The 25747-nt window shown below is 38.3% G+C and overlaps 2 protein-coding genes across 2 annotated transcripts in view; one reads left to right on the top strand and one right to left on the bottom strand.

Moving 5' to 3' along the window:
- The window catches only part of LOC135219997 (ras-related protein Rab-2A), a 245670-nt gene that overhangs the window by 108112 nt on the left and 111811 nt on the right, over positions 1 to 25747 (top strand). The gene's annotated exons all lie outside the window — the stretch shown is intronic.
- On the bottom strand, positions 7006 to 10722 carry LOC135220116 (exosome complex component MTR3-like). Its single transcript, XM_064257428.1, is given in 6 exon segments — positions 7006 to 7041; positions 7256 to 7402; positions 7989 to 8111; positions 9986 to 10049; positions 10051 to 10114; positions 10547 to 10722. Coding segments are annotated over 6 exon segments (582 nt in total). The 5' UTR covers positions 10695 to 10722.

The following is a 25747-nucleotide window of genomic DNA, read 5'->3' on the forward strand; positions in this document are numbered from 1 at the left end:
GGAACGATTAATTTTGTATTGTCATGATACAATAAAGTTTTATGCATACTTACCTGGCAGATATATACTTAGCTATAGACTCCGTCGTCCCCGATAGAAATTCGAATTTCGCGGCAACCACTCCTACCAGGTAGGTCAGGTGATCTACCGCCCCGCCGCTGGTGGCGGAAGTAGGAATCATTCCGTTTTCTAAGACAGATTTTTCTCTTCACCTGTCTCCTGAGGGGAGGTCGGGTGGGCCATACACCGTATATATCTGCCAGGTAAGTATGCATAAAACTTTATTGTATCATGACAATAACATTTTTATGCATTCAACTTACCTGTCAGATATATACTTAGCTGATTGGCACCTTTGGCGGAGGGTAAGAGACAGCTAATCTACTGAAATAGACAGGAAACAACATATGTTGTAGGTAATAAAATTAAAAACCTTGATTCCTACCTGTGTTAGCGAAAGACTTCATGGCTACTGCCTAGGAGCCCGTATCGCTTCAAGAGCCTCAGCGAGGTAGTGACCTCATGCTAAGAGTTCTTGATGGTCTGTTACAGGGGTCTTACCCACTTACGCTTCAGAACCTTAGGATCTTTGTCAATGGGGTCCTATCCACTTACATGACAAAACACCTTGCCTATTGGCATGATCATAGAGCACGACACTAATCCCGATCACCTGATCCTTATTGGGGTTAGTACTACGATTGAAAGGAGTCATCCCCGAACATCCTTTCAAGGAACCCAACCCCCAACTCAAAAACAAACAATATTAAAACTAATTATTAAAATTATTAAAAACAAATTTAAGGATCAGCGTCTGCTCCATTTCCCAGCATAGTATCCGCTGATACATAAGGTCCAAGAGAGAAACATTTATCGTATGTTATTCTAACATCCTTTAAATAGTGGGATGCAAATACTGAATTGCACCTCCAGTAAGTTGCTGCTAAAATGTTTCTCATGGACATATTCTTCGTAAAAGAAAGGGAAGTTGCCACAGCCCGTACTTCGTGAGCTTTCTTTAACTCAGCAGCTTTAACGAGTTCTCTTGACAATTCCTATGAGCTTCGGTAATTACATTTCTGACAAAGAATGCCAGTGCGTTCTTTGACATCGGTCTATTGGGGTTTCTTACCGAACACCAAAGACCTTGTCGACATCCCTGAAGCTGTGTCTTCTTTTCTAAATAAAATTTAAGGTCCTGACCTGGGCAAAGGGACCGATCCAACTCTCTTCCTACCAGAGAAGAGAGTCCCTTGACTTCGAAAACTTCTAGGCCAAGGTTTAGAAGGGTTCTCATTCTTCGCTAGGAAAAGATCCTGGAAAGAAATGACAGCCGAGTCTTTTCTAAATCCCACCCGAGAGTCCAAAGCATGCAATTCACTGATCCTCTTAGCAGTTGCTAGAGCCAACAGGAATATGCATTTGCTAGTAAGATCTCTGAATGAGATTTTATCTATAGGTTCGAACCTGTCCGACATCAAGAACTTTAGGACCACGTCCAGGTTCCAACTCGGGGGAATCGATGATCTCAATTTCTTAGTCTCGAAAGACCTGATGAGATCATGAAGATCCTTATTATCCTCGAGATTCAGCCCTCTGTTTCTAAACACAGCTGAGAGCATGCTCCTATATCCCTTGATAGTTGATACGGCCAATTTGGATTCTTCTCTTAAGAAGAGGAGAAAATCCGCGATTTCGGTTACAGAGGTATTGGAAGAGGACAGCTTCTTCGACCTACACCATCTACGGAAAACTTCCCACTTCGATTGGTAGACCCGCAGGGTAGAGGCTCTGCGGGCTCTAGCAATTGAAGTTGCCACTTTCTTGAAAAGCCTCTCGCTCTGACCAGTCTTTCGATAGTCGAAAGGCAGTCAGGGAGAGACTTTGGATGTTTTGTGGAACCTCTCGAAGTGGGGTTGTCTGAGCAGATCTGTCCTGTCTGGTAGAGATCTGGGGAAGTCCACCGTCCATTCCAGTACCTCTGTGAACCAGATTCGGGAAGGCCAAAAGGGAGCAATTAGAGTCATTCTCATTCCTTCCGATGCCACAAATTTCTTTACTACTTCCCCCAGCACTTTGAATGGGGGAAAGGCGTATGCATCTATGCCTGACCAATCTATGAGGAAGGCATCGATCGCTGTGGCTCTGGGATCTTCTTCTAGCGAGCAGAAGTTGTCTATTTTCCTGGAGAGGAACGTGGCAAACAGGTCGATCTGGGGTCTCCCCCAGAGTGACCATATTTGTCTGCAGACTTCTGAGTGGAGCATCCACTCTGTCGGGAGAACCTGGTTCTTTCTGCTCAACCTGTCTGCCCTTAGGTTTTTCACTCCTTGGACAAACCTTGTACGCAGAATAATGCCCCGTTCCTCTGTCCAGGTTAATAGAGCTCTCGCTATTTCGTACAGAGAGAAAGAGTGAGTGCCCCCTTGATTCCGGATGTAAGCCAGAGCTGTGGTATTGTCGGAATTGACTTGAACTACCGCCTCTCTGACTTCCGCTTCGAAGTATTCCAGGGCTAGATGAATTGCCAGGAGTTCCTTTCGCATTGATGTGCAGAGTAGTTTGTTGTCTGGTCCAAACACCTGCTACTTCCTTTGGACCCAGTGTTGCTCCCCAACCTGTTTCCGAGGCATCGGAAAACAACACTCGGTGGGGGTTTGTTCCGAATCAAGAGGGACACCCCTTCGTTCCTTGTTAATGGGGTTAACCACCACTTTAGGTCTGATTTTATCCCCTGTTGGATGGGAAAAACGTCTGACAAGTCTCCTGTCTTTTGACTCCACATCCTCTTTAGATAAAATTGCAGAGGTCTGAGATATAATCTTCCCAGGGAAATGAACTGCTCTAACGAGGAAAGGGTGCCCAGCAAACTGAGCCATTCCCTCGCGAGGTCCGTTCTTTCCCTAAGAAGTTCGAGATCCTTTTCTAAGCCTCGAGTAATTCTGTCTTGAGATGGAAACGCCCGAAAACCCCACGAGAATCCATCTGTATCCCCAGATAGACTATGTTCTGTCTGGGATCAATTGTGATTTCTCGAGGTTCACGAGCAGTCCCAGAGATTTTGTCAAGTTCAAAGTCTTCTCCAAGTCCTTCAAGCACTGAATTTCCGATTTTGCTCTTATTAGCCAATCGTCCAGATAAAGGGATATATTTATCCCCTCTAGATGTAGCCATCTCGCAACGTTCCTCATTAGCCTCGTGAACACTTGAGGGGCCGTTGAAAGGCCGAAGCATAGGGCTCTGAATTGGTATACTTTCCCCTGCATCATGAATCGGAGATATTTCTTCGATGATGGATGCAGGGGGACATGAAAGTATGCATCTTGTAGATCTAAGGAGACCATCCAATCTCCTGGACGGAAGAGCCGCAAGAACCGATTTTGATGTTTCCATAGAGAACTTTGTGTTCTCCACAAATCGGTTCAATGCGCTCACATCCAGGACCGGTCTCCACCCTCCCGAGGATTCGGAACCAGAAAAAAGACGGTTGTAGAATCCTCGGAATGCGGATCCGAACCACTTCGATGGCCTCCTTTTGCAACATCTGTTCTACCAGTTGCAATAATGCTTCTTTCTTGGCAGGGTCCCTGTATTGGGCTGACAGTTCCCTCGGGTTCGTAGTCAAGGGAGGTCTGTCTCGAAAGGGGATCATATATCCCTTTGTTACCACGGAAAGGGACCAAATTTCTGCCTGTCTCCGAGCCCATTCTTCGGAAAATTTCCGAAGTCTGGCTCCTACCGGTGCTTGAAGGACTGTTGTCTCATTTAGCTCTCTTGATAGGTCTGAAGGAAGGCCTACCTCTCTTCTGCACTCCTCTCTTCTTAAAAGAGGGTCTGGCCGAGGTACTTCCTCGAAAGGGCTGTTGAGGGGCCCGAGTCTCTCTCTTAATAGGACCCAAAGTCCTCGATTTCTTTGCAGATTGGGCCAAGAGATCTTGTGTGGCCTTTTCTGTCAGAGAATGAGAAATATCTTTTACAAGATTTGAAGGAAACAATTGTGGTCCCGACAAGATAGCATACAGAAAGAGATGACCTCTGAGTAGGAGTAACTGCTTTCGTCAGAAAAGAGCTAAATAAGACTCTCTTCTTCAGAATACCAGTTCCAAACAGAGAGGCCACCTCTCCTGATCCATCCTGAACCGCCTTGTCCATACAGGAGAACACTATGAAGGACTCCGGACTAAGAGATTCCTCCTCTTGTGTCTTTTTGGCCAACACCCCAAGGGACCAGTCTAAGAAGTTAAAAACTTCTAAGACATTAAACAATCCCTTGAGGAGATGGTCCATCTCCGAAGTCCCCCATGTGATCTTTGCTGATGACAAGGCTTGTCTCCTAGACGAATCTACCAGATTCGAAAAATCTGCTTCGGCAGTGGACGGGAGAGTTAGACCCCGTGGTTTGCCCGTCTCGTACCAAATTCCCTTCTTTCCTGATAGTCTGGAAGGAGGGCAGGTAAAGACTGTCTTCCCCGCCTTCTCCTTGGATTCCAACCAATTTCCTACGAATCGGAGAGCCTTGTTCATGGAAATGGTTGGCTTCATTTTAATAAAAGATGATTGTTTCGGGACCTTCGTGCTTGTAAACAAGGACCTTGGAGAAGAGGAGCAGTAGGGCTTAAAGAGTCCCCAAAACCTTGAAGTAAGAGGGCTGCCAGCGTCTTGTAATCTGACAAACCCGGAGCCGAGTGATCTTCCGAGTCCGAAACCTCTTCCAAATCCAATTCCGAAGAGGATTGTTTATTTCCAATAGGAGACTGGCCTCTTGCAACATCCACCCACTCTCGCAAGAACGACGACCGCCTGTGCGATAACTTGCGTCCCTACGAGAGATAGGTTGATCCTGCAAAACGACCTTATCCTTCTCCTGGCAAGAGCGATGGCCGCTTATGCGACACCTTTCTCTCCTGTCAGACGAAGGACGTCCTCTCCTATCACTTTCTCCGGAACGACCTATGTCCTGACAAGGAATACGGCCGCCTGTGCGACAACTAGAGTCCTTGTCCTCGGGTTAAAGGCTTATCCTTCCGAAAGTCAAACAAATCCTCCTGGCTTAATTGTCTTTTGGAAGAAGTCCGTCTCTTATCTGTCACTTGTGGCTCATTGCGCCGGGTTGACGCTCGTGATTCCTTGCGCCAAGCTGGCGCTTCTAGCGCATTTCGGCAGAGTGGCGCTTCTGGCTCATTTCGGAAGGGAATGGCGCTTCTGGCGCATCTGGAGCCTCTGGCGCATTTCGCCAGGCTGGCGCTTCTGGCGCATTTAGCCAGGCTGGCTCTTCTGGCGCATATGGCGCATCTGGCACTTCTGGCGCATTTCGGCAGGGTGGCGCTTCTGGCGCATTCTGGCGCCTCTGGCGCTTCTGGGGCGCATTTCGCCAGGCTGGCTCTTCTGGCGCATATGGCGCTTCTGGCTCTTCTGACTCGTATGGAGTCTCAAAACTCATCTGGCGCATCTGGTGCATTGCGCCAGGTTGGCGTTTTTGGCGCATTCTTCACACTCCTCCGAGTATAAGCCGAAACTTCCGTTTTCTTTTTTCTTTCCCTTCGTCTTCTTTATAGGAAGGAAAGAGTCCTTTCTCCTGGGAGTTTCCTTAGTAAAAAACTCCTACTAAGGCTGAAAGTTGCTCCTGCACATTTAAGATTAATTTTTGCAGCCGCACTCTCTTTTTCCTTCCCTGATTCAGGTGTGAGGCTGTATCGAAGCGGAAGGAAACTCCGATTTCCGTTTAGGAACCAATCTCCTTTTCTTCTTCTCACAAGGTGATAGATCGGAGAAAAGCTCAGGGCTTGAATCCAAAGTAGGAGCCTTCCAACTTCTCTTTAAGGGGCGTGACAGTTCATCAGAACTCCATCCCCTTGCCTTCGGTGAAGAATCTGACGAAGAAAAACACTTCTTTTAGGATGCTTTTTTCGATAGCGATCCTTGGCAGTTCGGGTCGTCACAGAATCTGCCGAGGGGACGCCTGATCGGTGGGGATTCTCCGTAACCTCCGTAAGGCTTTCGACATTCCTTCTCCTCTGGGCCTGTGAGCTTGGAAGAGGTCTAGGCCTGGGAGCGGAGACAGAGCCGATCAGACGCACCCTCCACTGCACTAGGGGACACTTAATTCACTATCACTGTGCTTACCTTTTAACGTCAGCATTTGACGTTCCATCCTTTGTAGCGCAGCTTTAAGATCTGCAATTTCCGTTGCCGGATTTGCAGTCTTAGTACTAGAGGAAGAAGATAGAGGTTTAGGGTTAGGTGTTAATTTAATAGGCTCGTTAGAGCGAGACCTACTTACGCTTCTGGAGGAAGCCTTCCTAGCCCTATCCATATCTAATTTCCTTAAATATGAATTTAAATTCTTCCATTCTTCCTCATTCATATTTACACATTCATCACAGGTGTTAGAAATTGAACATTCATTCCTTCTACACCCCTTACAAACTGTGTGAGGGTCTACCGAAGCTTTCGGTATCCTCACCATGCATCCCTCATTTACACACTGTCTTCTAACCGTAAAGCTAGAATCCGACATCATGAGAAATATCCAAAACCAAGTCCAAAAAACAGTCCACGAAAGAGTATGCCAAACCAAAGATCCAATACGTCACCAAAATAACCGGCTTAGAAGATCAATAGCGATGAAAAATACGAAATCCAAATCAGGAGTAACAACAACAATGTTGCTGTCACGGCCGATAGAGAAAATCTGTCTTAGAAAACGGGAATGATTCCTACTTCCGCCACCAGCGGCGGGGCGGTAGATCACCTGACCTACCTGTAGAGTGTGCCGCGAAATTCGAATTTCTATCGGGACGACGGAGTCTATAGCTAAGTATATATCTGACAGGTAAGTTGAATGCATAAAAAGGCAATTTACATGTAAAATGTGGTTCAAAATACGAAAAAATCAGGTTACGAAAGCCGCTTCGGAACGGATTAATTTTGTATCTTGAGGCACTACTGTATATGGAATACAATTGACCATTGGCAGAAACAAGTGAGGATGTTAGCACTAAAGTTCTAGGTTATATGAAGGGATCTACCACATATCTGTGTCTGACACAAAAAAGAAGCAAAGCAGAAATTTGTAAGGACAGAAAAGAAGGATCCACCAACTAATTTGGGTCAAACTACCTTTGACCAGACATGATAGAAGCAGTATAAAGTAAATGAATTTGTCAAAGTCAAAACTGACAAGAGAACTAAGATTCCTCTGCTTAAAATATAATGACAATACAAATAACAAGGGACCTAGAAAATCTATACATACCACAGTGGAGCCTATTAAAAAATCATATACGTCTATGTTGGCATGGCAAAGGGCTAATCCTGCTGCAGTAATACATGCTGATAATGCTCCTCCATCATCTTCTATGACTGTTAAATAAACATCAATTTGTGACTTTGGGAATTTTTCCTGAAAAGAAAAAACATCATCTTTACATACTCTCATCTCACATCTTTACATACTCTCATCTCACAAGTGCAAATCAGTGAAACTCAATGTACTATCTACTAGTATGTAATTTGTTTGTTCAACTTACACAATACAGAAGACAAGATTTATTAAAGGCCTATATGAAGTCAAGATAGTTTTTAAATTGTTCAACTACATTCTGTACATCATTCTCTAAATACATGTCTCAGCATCTTCAAAACCAATTTCCATGGAAAAATTTCAGATCCAAGTAAAAATTGCCATGCTTATAATCTTGAATATGAATAAGGGGAATTATGGTATTCTTTCCTATCTTCAAACTTTTGTTCACTCACACACTCATCAATAATCTTAGAGCAAGGTAAAGTAATAATACACATTAATTTTCTTAAAACCATAACGTATTTAAAGTAATAATAGTACACATTAATTTTCATAAAACCATAACGTACACATTAATTTTCATAAAACTAACACACCTTAATTTTCATACATACACATTAATTTTCAGAAAACCGTACAGTAACATACACAATTTTCATAAAACCAATTTTTTTTTACTTACCAATACAATAACAGACTCTAAAGCTTCCTTCATTTGTCTACTCATTTCTCTTTGCCTTTTGTCTGGTTGTGGAGACTTCCTAATTATGTTGGAAAATGGAGCCATCTTAACTTCACACATTACCTGAAGTGAAAGTATGAAATGATTCATCAATACTATATCAATGTCCTGTCTATAATTTCAAAGGTAGACTGTCATTCCTATCCAAATATTCTCTGTACTTTTCACATTCTTCCTTGCAGAGCACACTGTAAGCAGCACTAAACCTTTGCTGTAACAGCATTCTTTCAACTCTAAGATCATTGCTTCCTCATTTCTTCTTTTCATGTTCCCTTTGCTCTTTTTCCCCCACTTGTCCAACTTCAACTTTCTCCTCCAATGCTGACCTCATCTGAATATCAGTCCTTTAAGTTAAATGCCTAAAACGACCTAAAATTCTGACTTGGCGGTTCAGCAAAACTACTTTATTTCCCTGTAAAAGCACATTTCAGAGTACACTCGTTTAGCCTAGCTCACATCCTCAAACTGAATATCCCTTAATCAACGTTTTGTCAGACCACACACACACACTGGCATAGCAAACATTCCTTTGTCAATATTTGTTTGTGCACAAATAAGCAAAGTATTCTTCTGTGAAACAAATTTGTTTCAAATGGTTCAAGACATTGTATATACAGGCAGTCCCCGGGTTACGGCGGTCTCGGCTTACGACGTTCCGAGTTACGACGCTTTTCAATTATGTTCATCAGAAATTATTTCCAGGGTTTCGACGCCTACAAACGCTGATCTGGCTGATGAAAAGTATGACACCAAAAATGCAAAATAATCAAATCTAAAGATTTTTTTTTATGAAAAATGCAATAAGAATGCAGTTTACATAGTTTTGAATGCACCCAAAGCATTAAAAGTAAGGTTTTCTTAGGATTTTTGACAATGTTCCGGCTTACGACGCGTCTCAGAATGGAACCCCCGTCGTAACCCGGGACTGCCTATAACATAATCATCCCCAGGACACACACAATTCAACCTAATTTAAACTTTCATCCAGTATATCCAATTGGGAGAAAAAAAAATGAAAAGGTTAAAAAGTTCTAAAGTAAAATCTTAAATGATCTACATACACCTGATTTTTCCACCACCTCAAAATACTTTAATATAAAAACTATCAAAATTTTGAACACAAACAGCTTTATTGTAGCCTACTGATTTCCAGTTCAATTCTAAAACGCATTAAAATGTTCCCTTGGCTGGCTGTACATATGACTTCAAAGCACCCTTGGTGGCAGTTAAAGAATCAATCCACACATTGTTCGGATCACTGTAAAGAGATCAAATACCACAAATTCCATTGTAAGGACAACCAACCAAATAGGGAATGACTAGCTGCCACCAGGGATGCATCTGAGTCTAGGTACACATCCAGTCGAAGAATGAAATGGAATGGAATACCAAATTTAAACCAAAGGTGGGGGTCTATGAGGAAATTGAGACTAAAAAGGTTTTATGGGTGTAACAGAAGGTCAAATTTTCATTGTCGCACTGTTGAAACAATTGTTAGGAAAGGGTGGAAAGGTGGAAGAAGAATATAAACAGTTACGTATAGTTAAAGTAATAAAAGGTATTGCAGTTAGGTTCAAAAAGGATGCTCCAAAGAACCTTAAGTAACGCACTGTGTGAGGTACACTTCCCTCTATGGGGCCCAGTTGGAAAATGATTCCTTTAGGAGTGTCCAAGAGTTGCTATGGACACTCTCTAGAGTAAGATAATGGGTTTGTGACCAAGCCTCCTGTTTCTTGCTTGTGTAGTACATATCAAAAAGACCTATTAGCATATCTTCCACTGTCATTGTCTTTCAGAGGATACCAGAAAAAATACTATACCATCATAAAACATTTTCAATGTAGTTAGATATGCAATTTCTCTCCAATCTCTATCCTATACACATTCTGCCTTAACTCCCACTGGCACTTGCAAAATGAATACTCAATTAAAAATACCTGTCCAGTCATTTGAAGTCGTTTACCTCTCTGGATGTCTTTTGGGCCGTATACACCACAACACTTTAGTATTTCCAATTTCCAAATATGATGAACCTTTGGCTTGACTTATAATACCCACACTCATAACTGGAAAAAAAATATGTATAGTTTAATTATTCATTAAATTTGTAAAAAATATTTCAATACAATAAAAAGTACAGAAAAATATTCTAACATATATTTCCATTTATGAAACCTATAATTCATAAGCTACAAGTTCCTGGAATAAAATAAAAGAAATTTTCCATATCTTAAGTCTTTAAAAATTCCATCCAAACTTTTTCTAGACCCAATACTACAGACAGAAACTTACTAAGCATACGACACAGACTCTGGAAAGCCAAACTTAAAAGACAGCACCCCTATTGTTAACCCTACCCTACTCTACAGTATACTGTATCACAAATATTAACTAGAAACCCTTTTAATCACCATATACTTAGAAGGGATGTCCATGGGATGTTCATTATTCTAAAAACAGTAACAAACTATAAAAAGAGAATACGCTACCATACTTACAAAGTTTTCGTGGATCAATGGCCGATCGTCCATCCTTACGCATTCCATCATCTCCCAAGAAAGGCTTCTTTTCTTTTGGTTGAAATACTGTGTAAGAGATGGACTTCTCTGGACCTTGAATACGACGGGAATCACGTCCAGCAGCCATCTTGCTGTGTCATCCTGGAATTTCAAAGTTCATTATGAAATTGAAGTTTTTAAACCATGATAAAAACTGCAATCACTAGTAGACAAAGTTAACAGGGAGAGTGAAAAAATGGGACTAAAAATTAATGTAAGAAAAACAGAAGTTGTAGTTGCATCAAAGAATCAAGATCCACCAAAATGTAATATATTAATGAACAACATAAGTACAAAACAAGCTAACAGTTTTGTTTACCTGGGCAGTCTACTAACACAAGATGCGAGAGCAAAACAAGATATTGAGAAGAGGATAATGATAGTTAAAAAAAACTTTTAAGAATATGAAAAACCTTTTAACAAATAACAGAATTAAACTCAAACAAGAACAAGAGCTCTGAAAACGTATGTGTGGTCCACCCTCATGTATGGATCAGAGAGCTGGACAATCACCAGGGAACTGAAAGCCAAGTTGAATGCAGCCGTGATGTGGTTTTAAAGAAGAATGCAGAGAATATCATGGACAGATATTGTGCCAATGAGGGGGTGTTAACAAGAATTGGAACACAAAGAGCCCTTCTAAGAGAAATAAGGAAGACAAATGAATTTTGTTGGACAATAATAAGACGTGAGAAGATAGAGCATTTGCGCCGCACTGTGAAATGATGGAGGGAGGAAAGCGAGAGGTAGATAAAGAGTGAAATACTTGGACAGCTTGGTGGGAGACTTGACGGAGATTATACTGCAAATCAACTAATACAAGCGGCTAGAGATTGAGAGAGGTGGAGGCAAAAGACCGCAAACGTCCAAGACACAGCACTTTGGTAAGGTAAGGTAAGGTAACAAATCTCATATAACAGAAAAGAAAAGTACCGATTTACCAATGGACATCAGTCTTAAAACAGACATGAAAAAACAGTCTTTAAATCAGAGGCTCTCAACTTTTTGTTAGGTTTGAAATCTGGTTTGACTCTATCAAGGCAGCCTATGTAAATATACTTAAATATTCCACTAAATATGAATAGCAACACAAAACTATACATCCATAGTATGTATATACATATTAGCAACACAAAAATTTATATATTCCATAAACATACCTTGGGGGACAGGAGTTATGTACCTATATTGGACATTATTCCTCAGAATAAACAGCCACCATTTGAGGAAAAAAATCATGAAAACATACTAGTATTATTTACATATTATAAAGACTCTTTTCAACTAGAATTGATAAAGAAAAAGAAGTACGTAAACAGAAAACCTAACTGTAAATTCCTTTGCAATTCTGGTAGTCTCAACAGTTTGGTGTCTGTCTGTGAGCTTTAAAAATCAAAATTTTCATTATAGGTTGAGTACAAGACACATCAGAAGACTAGGATATGGAATTCTATGGCTTGGATTACAGAAATCAATTACAGGCAGTCCCCGGCTTACGATGGGTTTGGCTTATGACGTTCCGAGGTTACGATGCATGTTCCGGGGTTACAACGCTTAAGACACCAATCTGACTTAAGAAATATGACTCCGAAAATGTAAAATAATGCATATTTGAAGGTTTTTTTTATGAAAAATGCAATTAAAATGCAATTTATATAGTTTTTAATACACCTAAAGCATTAAAAGTAAGGTTTTCTTAGGATTTTTTTTATGATTTTCCAGCTTACGATGATTTATGGCTTACGGCGCGTCTCAAGAACGGAATCCCCATCATATGCCAGGGACTGCCTGTATTATGCATGCTCCGGGAGTCTGGAGCTAACAATGACACTTCAAATTTCTATAATTGATATTCTTGAACATCAAAACGTTTCAAAGTCACAAAAGGACCATTCTCATTCCCTTTATCTCAAACATTTGCTCTCTTTTTATTTCTTCACGAGGTACTTTCTGACATGATTGTCAGTAACAGCATACTAATCTAGTTGTATTTGAACACTATCACTAAATGTATTAGACTGCAATTGTTGGAAACATTTTTACCTGAATATATGTTATAAGCAGTGGGATGATTCTTAGCATATATATGACTTTTCACCTAAATTTACTTGACCTATTCTTTGTCTCATTTTCAAGCTATATTTAACAGTTGGTGTAATTAATAATGTATTCAACAAAGGACCTGAAAAAAGGCATCTAGGTAGAAAGTGACAAATGATTGGTAAGAAGGTGAATTTCTAGTGCAGTACTGTAAACAATGGAAATAATGTTCTTAATTAACAAATTTATGGGAAACAGTGTTTTTTAATACTAGTTGATGTATAAGAATAACTAAAAAGGCAACACCACAATATCAGATGCAAGACATTTCACACTGAAATAGGGTAGTTGACATTTTTGTCTTGGGTACTGACATGTTAGTTTCCAGCTACTGGAGTCTTATCCTACACTTCCAAGGAAAAATCTATTTGTAATATCTTTGTCTATGTACTAAATACATTGGTTAGGCTGACCTACTAAGCATAATAGGACTTCGCCCAATGGAGAAATAGGAGGGTCTTTCTTTACTTCTGGTGGGAAGGCTGTGTATGTGCTGATGTTACCTTTCTTATCCTAAATGATTGCCAACCATAACTGGCAAATGTACCACTCTGTCCTCTAAACCGCAGTCAACCCCAGTGGAAAATGTTGCAGAGGAAAAATGTATTACTAACATTTTACAAAATGAACCATACACATGACCTTTACTTCTCATCAAAGCAGAATTAAATACTAGAGCCAATAGTAAATATATGAATCACATTGATTTTTGGCCTTTTTTTTTTGTTTTTTTCAACATATAGTCTACTGTAATATACCACTAAATAGTATAATATATACTATTTACTAGTAAAAGTAAGAACACTGCAATTTAGAAAGTCCCTATTTGATCTTTCCTGTCATCTGGTTTCACTACTTTCACATATGAAGATTAGATGCAGCACATTTTATAATTAGAGCATATTTTCTAGCAATGCCCACTTCAGAATACCAACAGATACAAGTTCCAGTATGGATTTCATCGGAGACACTAAATATCAAGAAATGCAGCCTATTGAACAATTACAATGCATCAGGCACATGAAAACTGTCTTAATTTTTGCTGGTGTATTTTCATGCTTTTCAAATGAATTTCATGGTGACTTACAGATATCCAATTTTGTAAATGGGGATGTAAATTTCAAGAAACTATTGATTTCCAGGAGAAAACCAACTACAGCAGCTCCCTGGGTTACGACGGGTTCGGTTTACGATGTTCCGAGGTTAAGGTGCGTCTCAATTATATTCATCAACATTATTTCCAGAGCTATGATGCATGTTCCAGGGTTACAACACCTACAACACTCATCTGGCAGATGAAATATGACACCAAAAATGCCAAATAATAAACATTTGAAGTTTTTTTTTGATGAAAAATGCAATAAGAATGCAGTTTATATAGTTTTCAATCCACCAAAAGCATTAAAAGTAAGGTTTTCTTAGGATTTTTTATGATGTTCTGGCTTACGACGCGTCTCAAGAACGGAACCCCCCTCGAAACTCGGGGACTGCCTGTATTGATTTCCAGGAGAAAACCAATACAGAAACCATTGAAAACAAATGAAAACCGAAAAGAAATGTCATATTTCAGGAGGAATACAACTAAACCCTCCCTAACCTGACATAATGTAGGCTAATGCATCCTAACCTATGGCCACAACCAATCCTTACCCAACCGCCCCCCACAAAAAAGTACATAGCTGGCCGGAGTACCATAGATTCCTGGTTTTCTGTGTTCTTGTTTTTTTGGCTTCGCAGAGACCGACCCTCACATCACATGCAGTAGGAGTCATTCAAATTTTTGTACTATTAAAAGTTCTTGCACGGAATGCTGGGCATGGCCTAGGGAGCAGTGGAGGAAGTTTTATGGCAAGAGGGAACATCAGTGTGTCTCAACTCTTCCTACTTGGGAGGGCTTTGCTCCTATTCCGATGCTTCATCTTCTGCAGTAGTCAACCCCCATAGTAGTGTTGTCCCGCCTGCCACCACATTTCATTGCAATATAATTCCTTTAAATAATAATACACTATATATATATATATATATATATATATATACTATATATATATATATATATATATATATATATATATAATATATTATATATATATATATATATATAGATATATATATATTATATATATATAATTATAATATATATATATATATATACAGGCGGTCCCCGGGTTACGACGGTTCCGGCTTACGACGTTCCGAGGTTACGACGCTTTTTCTTAAATATTCAATGGAAAAATCCGTCCTGGGTTACGACGCTTGTTCCGAGGTTACGACGCTGACGCTTTTCCGACGCTCCGAGTTAACGACGCTTTTTAAAAAACGCATACTATGATAAAATCCTTTATAGTTTAGCACAGTATATTAATAAAAATAAGTTTCTGGTTAGATTACAACAAAAATTTTGAGATTATGATGATTTTCGACACTTTTTTGTTGTATTTTTCTATGTTTTTTAGTGACGCCTCATATGCGGAACTAGTTTCCGAGCGAATGAATACATACTAGTTTACATATAACAGTCCAAAAGCGCAAATAATGAAAAAATCATTGCTTGTTTCCAGTAATAATAACAAAACGAAGTTTCTGGTTAGATTACAATGCAAATTCCAAGTATCCAAAGAGAGACATTATCCAGTAATTTGATCAGAGAGAGAGAGAGAGAGAGAGAGAGAGAGAGAGAGAGAGAGAGAGAGAGAGAGAGAGAGAGAGGCGTCTTCCGACGCTCCGAGTTAAGGACAGAGAAGTGTTCGTTTCGTTAAACGGTTTGAGATTATGATGATTTTCGACACTTTTTATGTTGTATTTTTCTATGTTTTTTAGTGACGCCTCATATGCGGAACTAGTTTCCGAGCGAATGAATACATACTAGTTTACATATAACAGTCCAAAAGCGCAAATAATGAAAAAATCATTGCTTGTTTCCAGTAATAATAACAAAACGAAGTTTCTGGTTAGATTACAACGCAAATTCCAAGTATCCAAGAGAGACATTATCCAGTAATTTGATCAGAGAGAGAGAGAGAGAGAGAGAGAGAGAGAGAGAGAGAGAGGAGGCGTCTTCCGACGCTCCGAGTTAAGGACAGAGAAGTGTTCGTTTCGTTAAACGGTTTGAGATTATGATGATTTTCGACACTTTTTATGTTGTATTTTTCTATGTTTTTTAGTGACGCCTATATGCGGAACTAGTTTCCGAGCGAATGAATCATACTAGTTTACAATAACAGTCCAAAAAGCGCAAATAATGAAAAAAGAAAATCATTGCTTGTTTCCAGTAATAATAACAAAACGAAGTTTCTGGTTAGATTACAACGCAAATTCCAAGTATCCAAAGAGAGACATTATCCAGTAATTTGATCAGAGAGAGAGAGAGAGAGAGAGAGAGGCGTCTTCCGACGCTCCGAGTTAAGGACAGAGAAGTGTTCGTTTCGTTAAACGGCCTCTGACTCATGCCAGTAAATGTTTTGTTGATACTATAATATAGCCTATTTAAAGATACGTTTACTTTAATTAGTCTATATGATACGTAAATAGTAATCAACTGTTTCTTGTATCCCTCAATATTTGGCAAAATCGAAGTATCCAAGAGAGACATTATCCAGTACGTAATTGATCAGAGAGAGAGAGAGAGAGATAGAGAGAGGAGAGAGAGAGGGGGGATAGAGAGAGAGAGAGAGAAGAGAGACGCTTTGGCAACAATGGTCTCGGGGGTTTTTATAGCTTCCTTCTGCTTGATGATCGTGGATATTGTAGAAGGATTTCGACCATACTCGTTGCAAATCGACGATACGAACGCCACACGTTCATGCTTTGCTATAATTTCATGTTTTGCTTCCATCGAAATCATTTTCTTGGGTTTTTTCTTATCACCTGCTTTGTCTTTAGCTTTGAGACCCATGGTTAATAATAAAAATAGACAAAATAACACGAAAAATAGGCGCAAATACAACGAACTAAACAACGACGTGTTAACATGCAGCACCAACAAAAACAAACTGACTGAAACGCCATTTTATCGGTCGCCTATCAACTAACACTCATTGCAAAATCGTATCTCAAATATTTCGTTGTATATCAAAGCTTGTATTTTTCGCAAATTTTCTGTTATATCTCAAAACATTCGTATATTAGGGCAATCGTATGTCAAGTTTCCAATGTAATTTGATCAGAGAGAGAGAGAGACGCTTTGGCAACAATGGTCTCGGGGATTGCGTGACGTAACGTTTATTTTCTGAACAGATAGGAGAGAAGTGTTCGTTTCATTAAACGGCCTCTGACTCATGGCAGGAATGTTTTGTTGATACTAATATATAAGCCTATATTTAAAGATACATTTACTTTAATTAGTCTATATGATACGTAAATAGTAATCAGCTGTTCTTGTAGCCCTCAAGATTTTGCAAAATCACTCCAGGTTGTACATAAAACTTCAAGAATGTAGTGTCACCAGAGGATTACATAGTTTGTTACCTTCAAGAACCAGCATTCTTTTATGAAAATAACTCCAGGGTTGTACATAAAACACTACAGGAAACAACATGTAGTGTAACCAAAGGATTACAAGTAAGGTTTTTATAACTTTTTATTAGTTTAAGACATATTTCCAAGCGTCGTTCCGGCTTACGACGATTTTCGGCTTACGACGCGTCTCAAGAACGGAACCCCGTCGTAACCCGGGGACTGCTGTATATATATACCAATGTATATAATATATATATATATATATATATATATATAGATATATATTTATATGTTTCTATTTAAGTGTTTACATAATAAAAATATGGAATGTTAGTCCATATATATAAAAGTCTAAAACTAAAGAGGTCAACCAGATTGCTTGCAGGAATGTGATCAGACTAGAGACGCTAAAGATGACGTATACAATAAGTATGTAGGCTAAGATAACATGCCGTCACCTGTAGTCATTCAATTGTTTATAAACATTAGTCCAAGCTCCTGCTTGAGACAACTACCGCCTACGTGATCTGTAGCGTGTCTCATTGATTGTGTGTTCGTATGAAACTAGGTGCATTGTATGTATGTTCATATGGTTCGAACTACTGTCTGTTCCTTCATAACTTGTAACAGAGATGGTAGACAGCAGAACAGTTAGCTATCGTCATTAGAAGACCTGTACCTCTTTACCTAAGCTTATCATGTAGAGGAATAGGATTAGCCATCATCATTGGCAGAAGCGATCAAGCTATCGTCATAGAAGATTGTAACAATCTATCTGATCTTCAGCATGTAAAACTTCAAGCATATATCTATTTTTATACTTCGTGTTTTCTACAAGAACCTCACCGAACCATGAGTTTAACACATCGTCGTAAAGATAATACGACTTCGTAAGTGATCTACAAAACCCCCAGACACTCCATTGGATATGGAAGTGCAATACCAACCGACTTAGCGTATAGATTATCGCAAGTCTAACATTACCTCATAGGGCGCCTTATCATACAAGATACGAGCCCTAATATTGGTGGCCAGCGTACCAGAAGAACTCTACAACGTCCTACGAAGAAAAAAACAGAATAATAAATCATGAAGTCAACGACGACGAAAGCAGCAGATTCTTCAAGCAACCTAGTATCATCGTTAGTGAGCGACTTCAGAAAACAACAAGATTCGTCAAGCAACTTAGTATCATCGTTTAGTGAATAACTTCAAGAAACAAAACCGACGTGTCTTTTTCCTACGACAACGCAAGCTTCGTCTCTCATTAGAATCATTCAAGAAAACATCGTTAGTGAGCGTTTCCGGCACTCCAAGAAACAAACCGAACGCGTCTGCAGCATCGGATCTTTCAAGGGCTCGAATCATCGAAACAACGCGCACGGGGGAAACTGAAGCCAAACCAGGTCATCCGCTAAATAGAGAAGGAGGACCAAGGCCGTGTGTCGTTATCGGAACACCGTGACTTCCCACAAAAGCAAGCTAAGTACAATTTTTTGTTTTTATTCATTTGGAGTAACTTTGAGTGTTTCCTGGTTTACAGGTCGAATTTCGTTATTCCTGTGGCTGAAGTTACGAGACATTCTTAATCTTACTTTTTTACAGAAATTATCTACATCATTGAGATTTCGCTACTGCGAGTTTTTATCTTTGAGTGTCTGTTTCCAGAAGTTCTACTGAAAAATTATCAAATAATCATATACTATGTTAATTTATCATTTTGGGTGATTATTAATCCCTTACGTAACAGATCATATTAAACAGTGAATATGCGTTTACGCAGTGGACGTCTGTATTTATACAGATGCATGGATAGGGTCGTTAAGCACCGTAGTGATTAGAAAACACACAAAAACAAGTGGAACACCCGTACAAATCTAGATACATTAGAGGTAACACTATTTCGGGCCATGACAATAAATGCTCCTTTGCAAAGTCCCGATCGCAGTTTTTAGCCTTGAGTTTTTTTTTTTTAGTTATATAAAATATCGAACCTCAATGACTCAACTTACTTTTAAAATCATGGCTGGATTGCAAGGAATGTCTGTAAAAAACTTTCATCAGGCTAATTGCGCTGACCAGGATCCCTCACTATTTCAAATTTTAGCAAAGAATGTAGTACTCACTATTTCAAATTTTAGCAAAGAATGTAGTACAAACAGTTAATATGGAATGCAGTAGTGATAACTTGTCTTATTAGTAATCGCTCAGTTCCTAATAGTTCGTCATTCATTGCTTTATACGTAACCAGCAACATAATGCTAAAAACACACAATACGTTGCCGATGGTAATAAAGAGAAGGATCCTAATTATTACAAAAAGAAATAGAAATAGTAGCCCCGTTCAGAATCAAACAAGCAAACTCGGTGACTGTGTCACCTAGTCAAGCGGTCAAGGTCAGTCAAAAACTAACGAAGTTTTCAAAGCAAAGCAAATTCCACACAATAAGCGACTCTAGGCAGAGTGGGGGAAAAGCGATGTTGGATCATACATCCCAAATATCTTTTGAATTAAAAAGGATTTTTCCTATGAAACACACAACCGTATAAAGTAATCAGAGCAGGTTTTCGTTTAATTTTAATACATCAAGTTATAATAAATACTGGTGGATTAAGCCCAACTGTACGCGCCGTAAAAATTAGAATATCTTGTTTATTTCTTTTAGTCGAACGTAATTATCCTGTATTTTTTACGGCACTCACCGTCTGTTTGTTCGAACTTCTCTAATGAGAAGTCCGGATAAGCGAGCGCTTACAGATACCTCTATAGTTATAAAAAACGTTGATCTGTATGTAGTGTAATTGTAAGATCCATCTAGGGGTATACAAAATATTATCTTACATCCTGCAAAATAAAGGCGTGTTTATCAAAGGGAAATCCTATAAACCTTCAAACATATTAAAATCCTTTTGAACAAAAATGAGACAGTTAATCAAATAATAACTTATATAAAAGAACAAATCATTTCTCTCATAAATCGTAACATTGTTCAAATGACCCAACAGAATTCTCCACAACCGCAGTCGCACTTTGCACGCAAAATCTCGAGAAGCATGCCCTCGAATGTCTTAGTGCGTGTAAAAAGCTACTTTGGCTGGGATCTGAACTTTTAATCCTTCCCGACACTCTGAAATATAAACGATTTCCGCGAACAAAGCTCTAGACACGGTTGACTAGCTGCAACAAGTTAAATATAGTAATCCACAAAAACCTATACATATAAATATCGCATTTTTCTTATTTGTTGCTAATTTTAATCCCGCCCAACCAGTCGTAGATGAATCTCTCTGATAATCTATCTAAAGTAATATCCGTAAAGTCATTCAAGCAGAGGTGATTCAGCAGAAAATTTTTTTTTATCTTTTATCTGAATACCAGGAAGTTTCTCCACTAGCGAGTGATCTCTGAAAAAAAAAAAACGGATGTAATTTAACACAAAACACGGTCTAAGGAAACAAAGCTATTTACGTACCTTCGTATAGACTCCCAAAGCAATTTCAAAATAGAGATAAATGACGAAGTTGAAAAATGTTAGTAATAGGAGCCATTAGGAAATCAAATAGCAAATATAATTTTCCCTCAAGAACGTCATGCCATAAAAGATCGGACTTGGCGTATCTGCGTAGATTTCTGTCACTTAAACAAGGAAACGACTCCCAATAGTTTCCAGTGCCATGTACCGACGACATCTTATCTCTGTTAGGTTAGGATAAATTTTTTCCACCAACTTGGACTTACTTAAATGCTTTTACCAGATACCATTACCTAAGTGATTGTACCTCATACACCGTTTTCAGCACACTCAGGGGACATTATCAATTTTTACGTATGCCTCCGGCTTACGTTGCGCCCCAATTACAATATAGTGTTTGGAGACTTTTAGGGGGGATACAGCACTTTGGCGCTGTAGTGGGTATTACAATCGTATGTAAATATGTAACTCTTCAATCATGACAGCTCCTTTAACAGATCTTACGAAGAAGGGCGTAGATTTATTATGGTCTAAAAAGCATCAACAGGCGTTCGATATCTTAAAAGCGGAATAATGCAGCTTACCTAACTTAAAAATCCCTGATTTAAATAAGGAATTTTTTTTATTGCAACAGACGCCTCAGACCAAGGGGTAAGAGGGATACTACTTCAGTAATATGATAAACAGTTCTTTCCTATAGCTTTTTTATTCACGTAAACTAAAGCCCTCTGAAAGTAAATATGCAGTAATAGGCAAGGAAGGGCTAGGTATCTTTAACTCACTAGTACATCTTAAGTTCATAATCTATGGCTATCCTGATAAAGTCCTTACTGAACATGAGTCCTTTACCGAGTTTTTCAAAGGCTTTAATCACAGTCCTCCAAAAGGAAACTCGGTGACAAATGATCATTCAGGTCTTTGGAGCCAAGATAAGATATCTACCTGGGAAAGCAAATATCATAGCTGACGCATTATCCCGCAATCCCGCACCATACCGCAAAGAACCATTAATTAGACTAAAGATATGGAAAACATCCGTGCCTATTGTTAAAACCGTATCTAAACAAGAAAATTCCTTAACCCAAGAGGTCGCGAGCATTGAATATCTGGGTTGGAGCGCAGAACTGTTACAAACTGAAACAAAGCAAGAGTCAACAAGACATAACCCAAACAATAAACACTTCGAACGGAAACAGAGTCAGCAGCAATAAACACCAAACAATAAACACTTCGAAACGGAAACAGGGTCAGTGGCTAGGCAAAAAAAACAATAAACACTTCGAGCAGAAACCCTAAAGCAAAAGTATATTTAAAGTATGTGTATCAGAATAATGTAATCAAATGTAATATTATATGTAGGTCCGTGACGAGGAAAACCCGAAGAACACAGCAGATGACTAACGACCAGGTAGTAGTAATAATCTCTTTCATACCAATCGTCATAAACTGGTTGCATTCCGTCATCCAGGGTTCCCTCCTATGTCACAGAAAGCCAAATCACTATTTTACTGGCCTACAATGCTTACAGATATAAAAAGCACATAACTAATTGTAACACGTGTCATGAAAACAAGGGATACACTAAGACACCTGTCAGTTTAGGAGCCTATCCTGTGCCAAATCAATCCTTGAAAGAATATACGTAGAATTATTAACAGAATTACGAGTCTGACAGAGGGAATAAACACTTCTTAGTGTTAATAGTTCCTTGACACGTTATATAGAATTAATAGCACAAAAAAACAAAAAACAAACACCGCAATTGAGTGCGTTAGGAATATTTATGAGTGCTAAATCAGTAAACATGGAATTCAACACATAATAATCTGTGACTCGGGTGGTGTAAATCAAAAATAATCTCCTTAACACGTTGTGTGAATTCCTATCTATAAGAAAACCAATAATATATTTTATCACCCAGTCAATCGGTTTGGTAGAATAACTGATAATTAAATAGGAAGTGTCAATGTCTTACGAGTTACGACTCGTGATATTGGATCCGAACTGGATTATAGCGGTTCTCGCGGTTTTAAATACCTTTATCATTATATCTTGATGCCGCAAGTAGCCTTATATACGGTACGCCGCTAGAACACTTTTCCACATATTTCAAGCCAACCATTAATTTATCAAAATATATAAATAAATAAATAAATATAAAAAAATAAAAATAAATATGGATACAAGTGGAGTCAATATAACACTCTGTAAGAAGTCGGAAAAGGGTTACAAATTATAATAAAAAAGGAATCACGATAATATCGATAAGCAAAGCGTAACCATTAAATATCCAAATATATATGCGTAAAGATTTGAACTCTAACTTAACGCTTTAGTAATGACAATTAAGCTAAAAGTTCAAACACATATCAAAACCTACTGACATATTGTCTGTCCCGTGATTTATATTCGTAGTCAATGAAAAAAAATATATATAATAATAAAATAAAATAAATAAATAAAATAAAATAAAATAAAAGAGATTTTAAAGTCAGGAAGTCTAGAAGTGAAAATGTTATCTATGAAAATAATCCTATATGAATCTTATACAGGGCTAACATAATTATAATATAGAATTTATGTATGGAAACCTTTTTCTTAGTTTCAATAAGGAATATTTAATTTAACATAATCATGCAGTTTTCCAACATGAAACTAATATATTGTTCAATTTGGTACTGTTTTTTTTTTTCAGACATTCTTCTCATGTGGGTCGAGTATTAAAAAAATAAAAAACAAAAAATTTATCCTAAAGTCGTATCTCTTACAGCAAGTAACGTAACTCTTAGCTGGCTGAGAGCAATCTCCTGCCAAGTGACGACGTCATCATTGCCGTACTATCAGCATTTGTTCCTTTTAACCTCAATAATCTGCTTGCACAGGCTTCATCTCGCGCTTGCAAAAGCAGATTGACTGGAGAAAGGAATGCTTAGCCCGAACTTCTCATGGGCAAGGCAGACGTTAGGTACAAGTGTCTATCGGTATGCGCAATGCAACTTGCAATCATTTTTAAAATTAATAAAACAAAATAAGGAAATAGAATTTCTATACATCAAAATGAATTAATTTTTTTCTGAACCTCATAGACATTTAGAAGTATCACGATAATGGATATGGGATTATTTACTTGCAACATTAGCTTATTACAATCCAGGTAAATCACATTCATGGGAAAATGTTACATTTTCTTGAAAACCCAAAGTTTATATAGAAATTAGTTACATAGTGGGTTTTTCGTTGCATCTCCTACCTATTAATAATGTTTTAAAAGTTAACCTCAGAGGATGCGCACGAGGAAATTGAATATGAAACTTTTGTTAGGGCACATAGAATCATAATTAATATTCTCTTTTGACTCTTATGTTGCCTGGCAATCTTACAAATAGCTCCGTTTTCCACTTCTTTGTCTAGTAATTCACTACCAGTAATATCGAATTTTCTTTGGGATTTGTATTGATATCTGTTTATTTGTTATAATTATGGATATTTTTACAGTCCTCATAGACCTGGATAGGTTCACTCATTGTTAATGGCCATGGATAAAAAAGTTTGTACAGCGGACTCTTTGAATTCCTAAATATCAGCGAATTCATGTGGTTAAGTCTGGTCTAAATGGCTCTCTTCCCTCCCCTGTATTTGGATGTCGTCTGAATTTACTTTGCCCTTGTGACAAGTATAATTTCACTTGCAGGCTGATTAATGAAACCTGGTTACAGTATCCTGCAGTACAAGAGTTTCACATCGCAACTTCAAAAAATCGTTCGTCGCAGCGGACGACTATAGTCAAGTAACAACCGCCTACAATGTGAATGGAATTTCATGGACTTCTTCGACCGACACCGTATCTCGTCGTTATCTCGTTTTAATGCGGCGAATGCTCTCCAGCGGCTGTCGGAATTCGACTACAAAAGGGACATACTTCCGACAATTACGACCCGAAGGATATTCAACTCTACTTTGCTGGCGAAGGACTCGTGCTGGGGATGTTTTTTTATTCATCGCGAACGTAATCGTGTAGCTTAGGATGCAGAGAATATTATTGTATGAGCGAAACAATATAGAATGTTGACCCCGCCCAGCAAATTTTCCCCTTGTTTTAACCATTGAAAAAGGCCGTTTCATTTGGCTAAAAGGTGGTTGTCTGGAACTGTGTAATGGACGAAAAGTTGTTCGAACGCTAGTTAAAAGTGAAGTAGTATAACCTCGGTCATGTATCCTATATATAATTATATGTATCCTATATATAATTGATCATAAATAACAGAGTCGAAATATATCTTTGCGTGTACGCAATGGGAATCTCTTATATAAATGATCATAAATAACAGAATCTAAATATATCTTTTGCGTGTACGCAATAGGAATCTATTTAAAGTGCACATATATTATCATAATTATATGATCCATATACATATGTATAAACACTCAGGTAGCCTATATCAATCTGTTACCTTTTTTCTTACCAATATCTGCAGTTATTTATGAGTTAGTATATTGATTAATGTATCAGATATATAACATTTAGCATCAAAAATCAACGAATCAATCAGCATAAAAACATTAATAACCTTTATCAATTCATATATGAAATTTTTTATCAGTTTAAAATATGATTTTTATCATGTTAATCTTCATTCTATGCAATTATCAGAGTACATTAGTATTTTCTGTAGCATAAGTATCTTAAAGAGATGAAGTGAAAAACTGTATCATTATATATCACGTGATCACTATTTATTTACCAATATCATTGTTTTATATTTTATTACTTGAATCAATTCATGTACACCATGAATTTTTTAATTTACTTATATATATATATATTCACGTAGTGTCTGTATCACACTCCTATAAGTCAAATGCAAGTCAAGTTTGAATAATATTCAGTGGTTGGTTTTTGGTAGCTGACACGAGCTGATGTAAGTGTTTACATAATAAAAATATATATAAAATCCTAAAACTAAAGAGGTCCAACCAAGAATTGCTTGCAGGAATGTGATCAGACTAGAGACGCTAAAGATGACGTATACAATAAGTATGTAGGCTAAGATACCATGCCGTCACCTGTAGTCATTCAATTGTTTATAAACATTAGTCCAAGCTCCCTGCTTGA

The sequence above is a fragment of the Macrobrachium nipponense genome, chromosome 1, assembly GCF_015104395.2.
Source record: "Macrobrachium nipponense isolate FS-2020 chromosome 1, ASM1510439v2, whole genome shotgun sequence".
In the NCBI taxonomy this organism is placed as follows: domain Eukaryota; kingdom Metazoa; phylum Arthropoda; class Malacostraca; order Decapoda; family Palaemonidae; genus Macrobrachium; species Macrobrachium nipponense.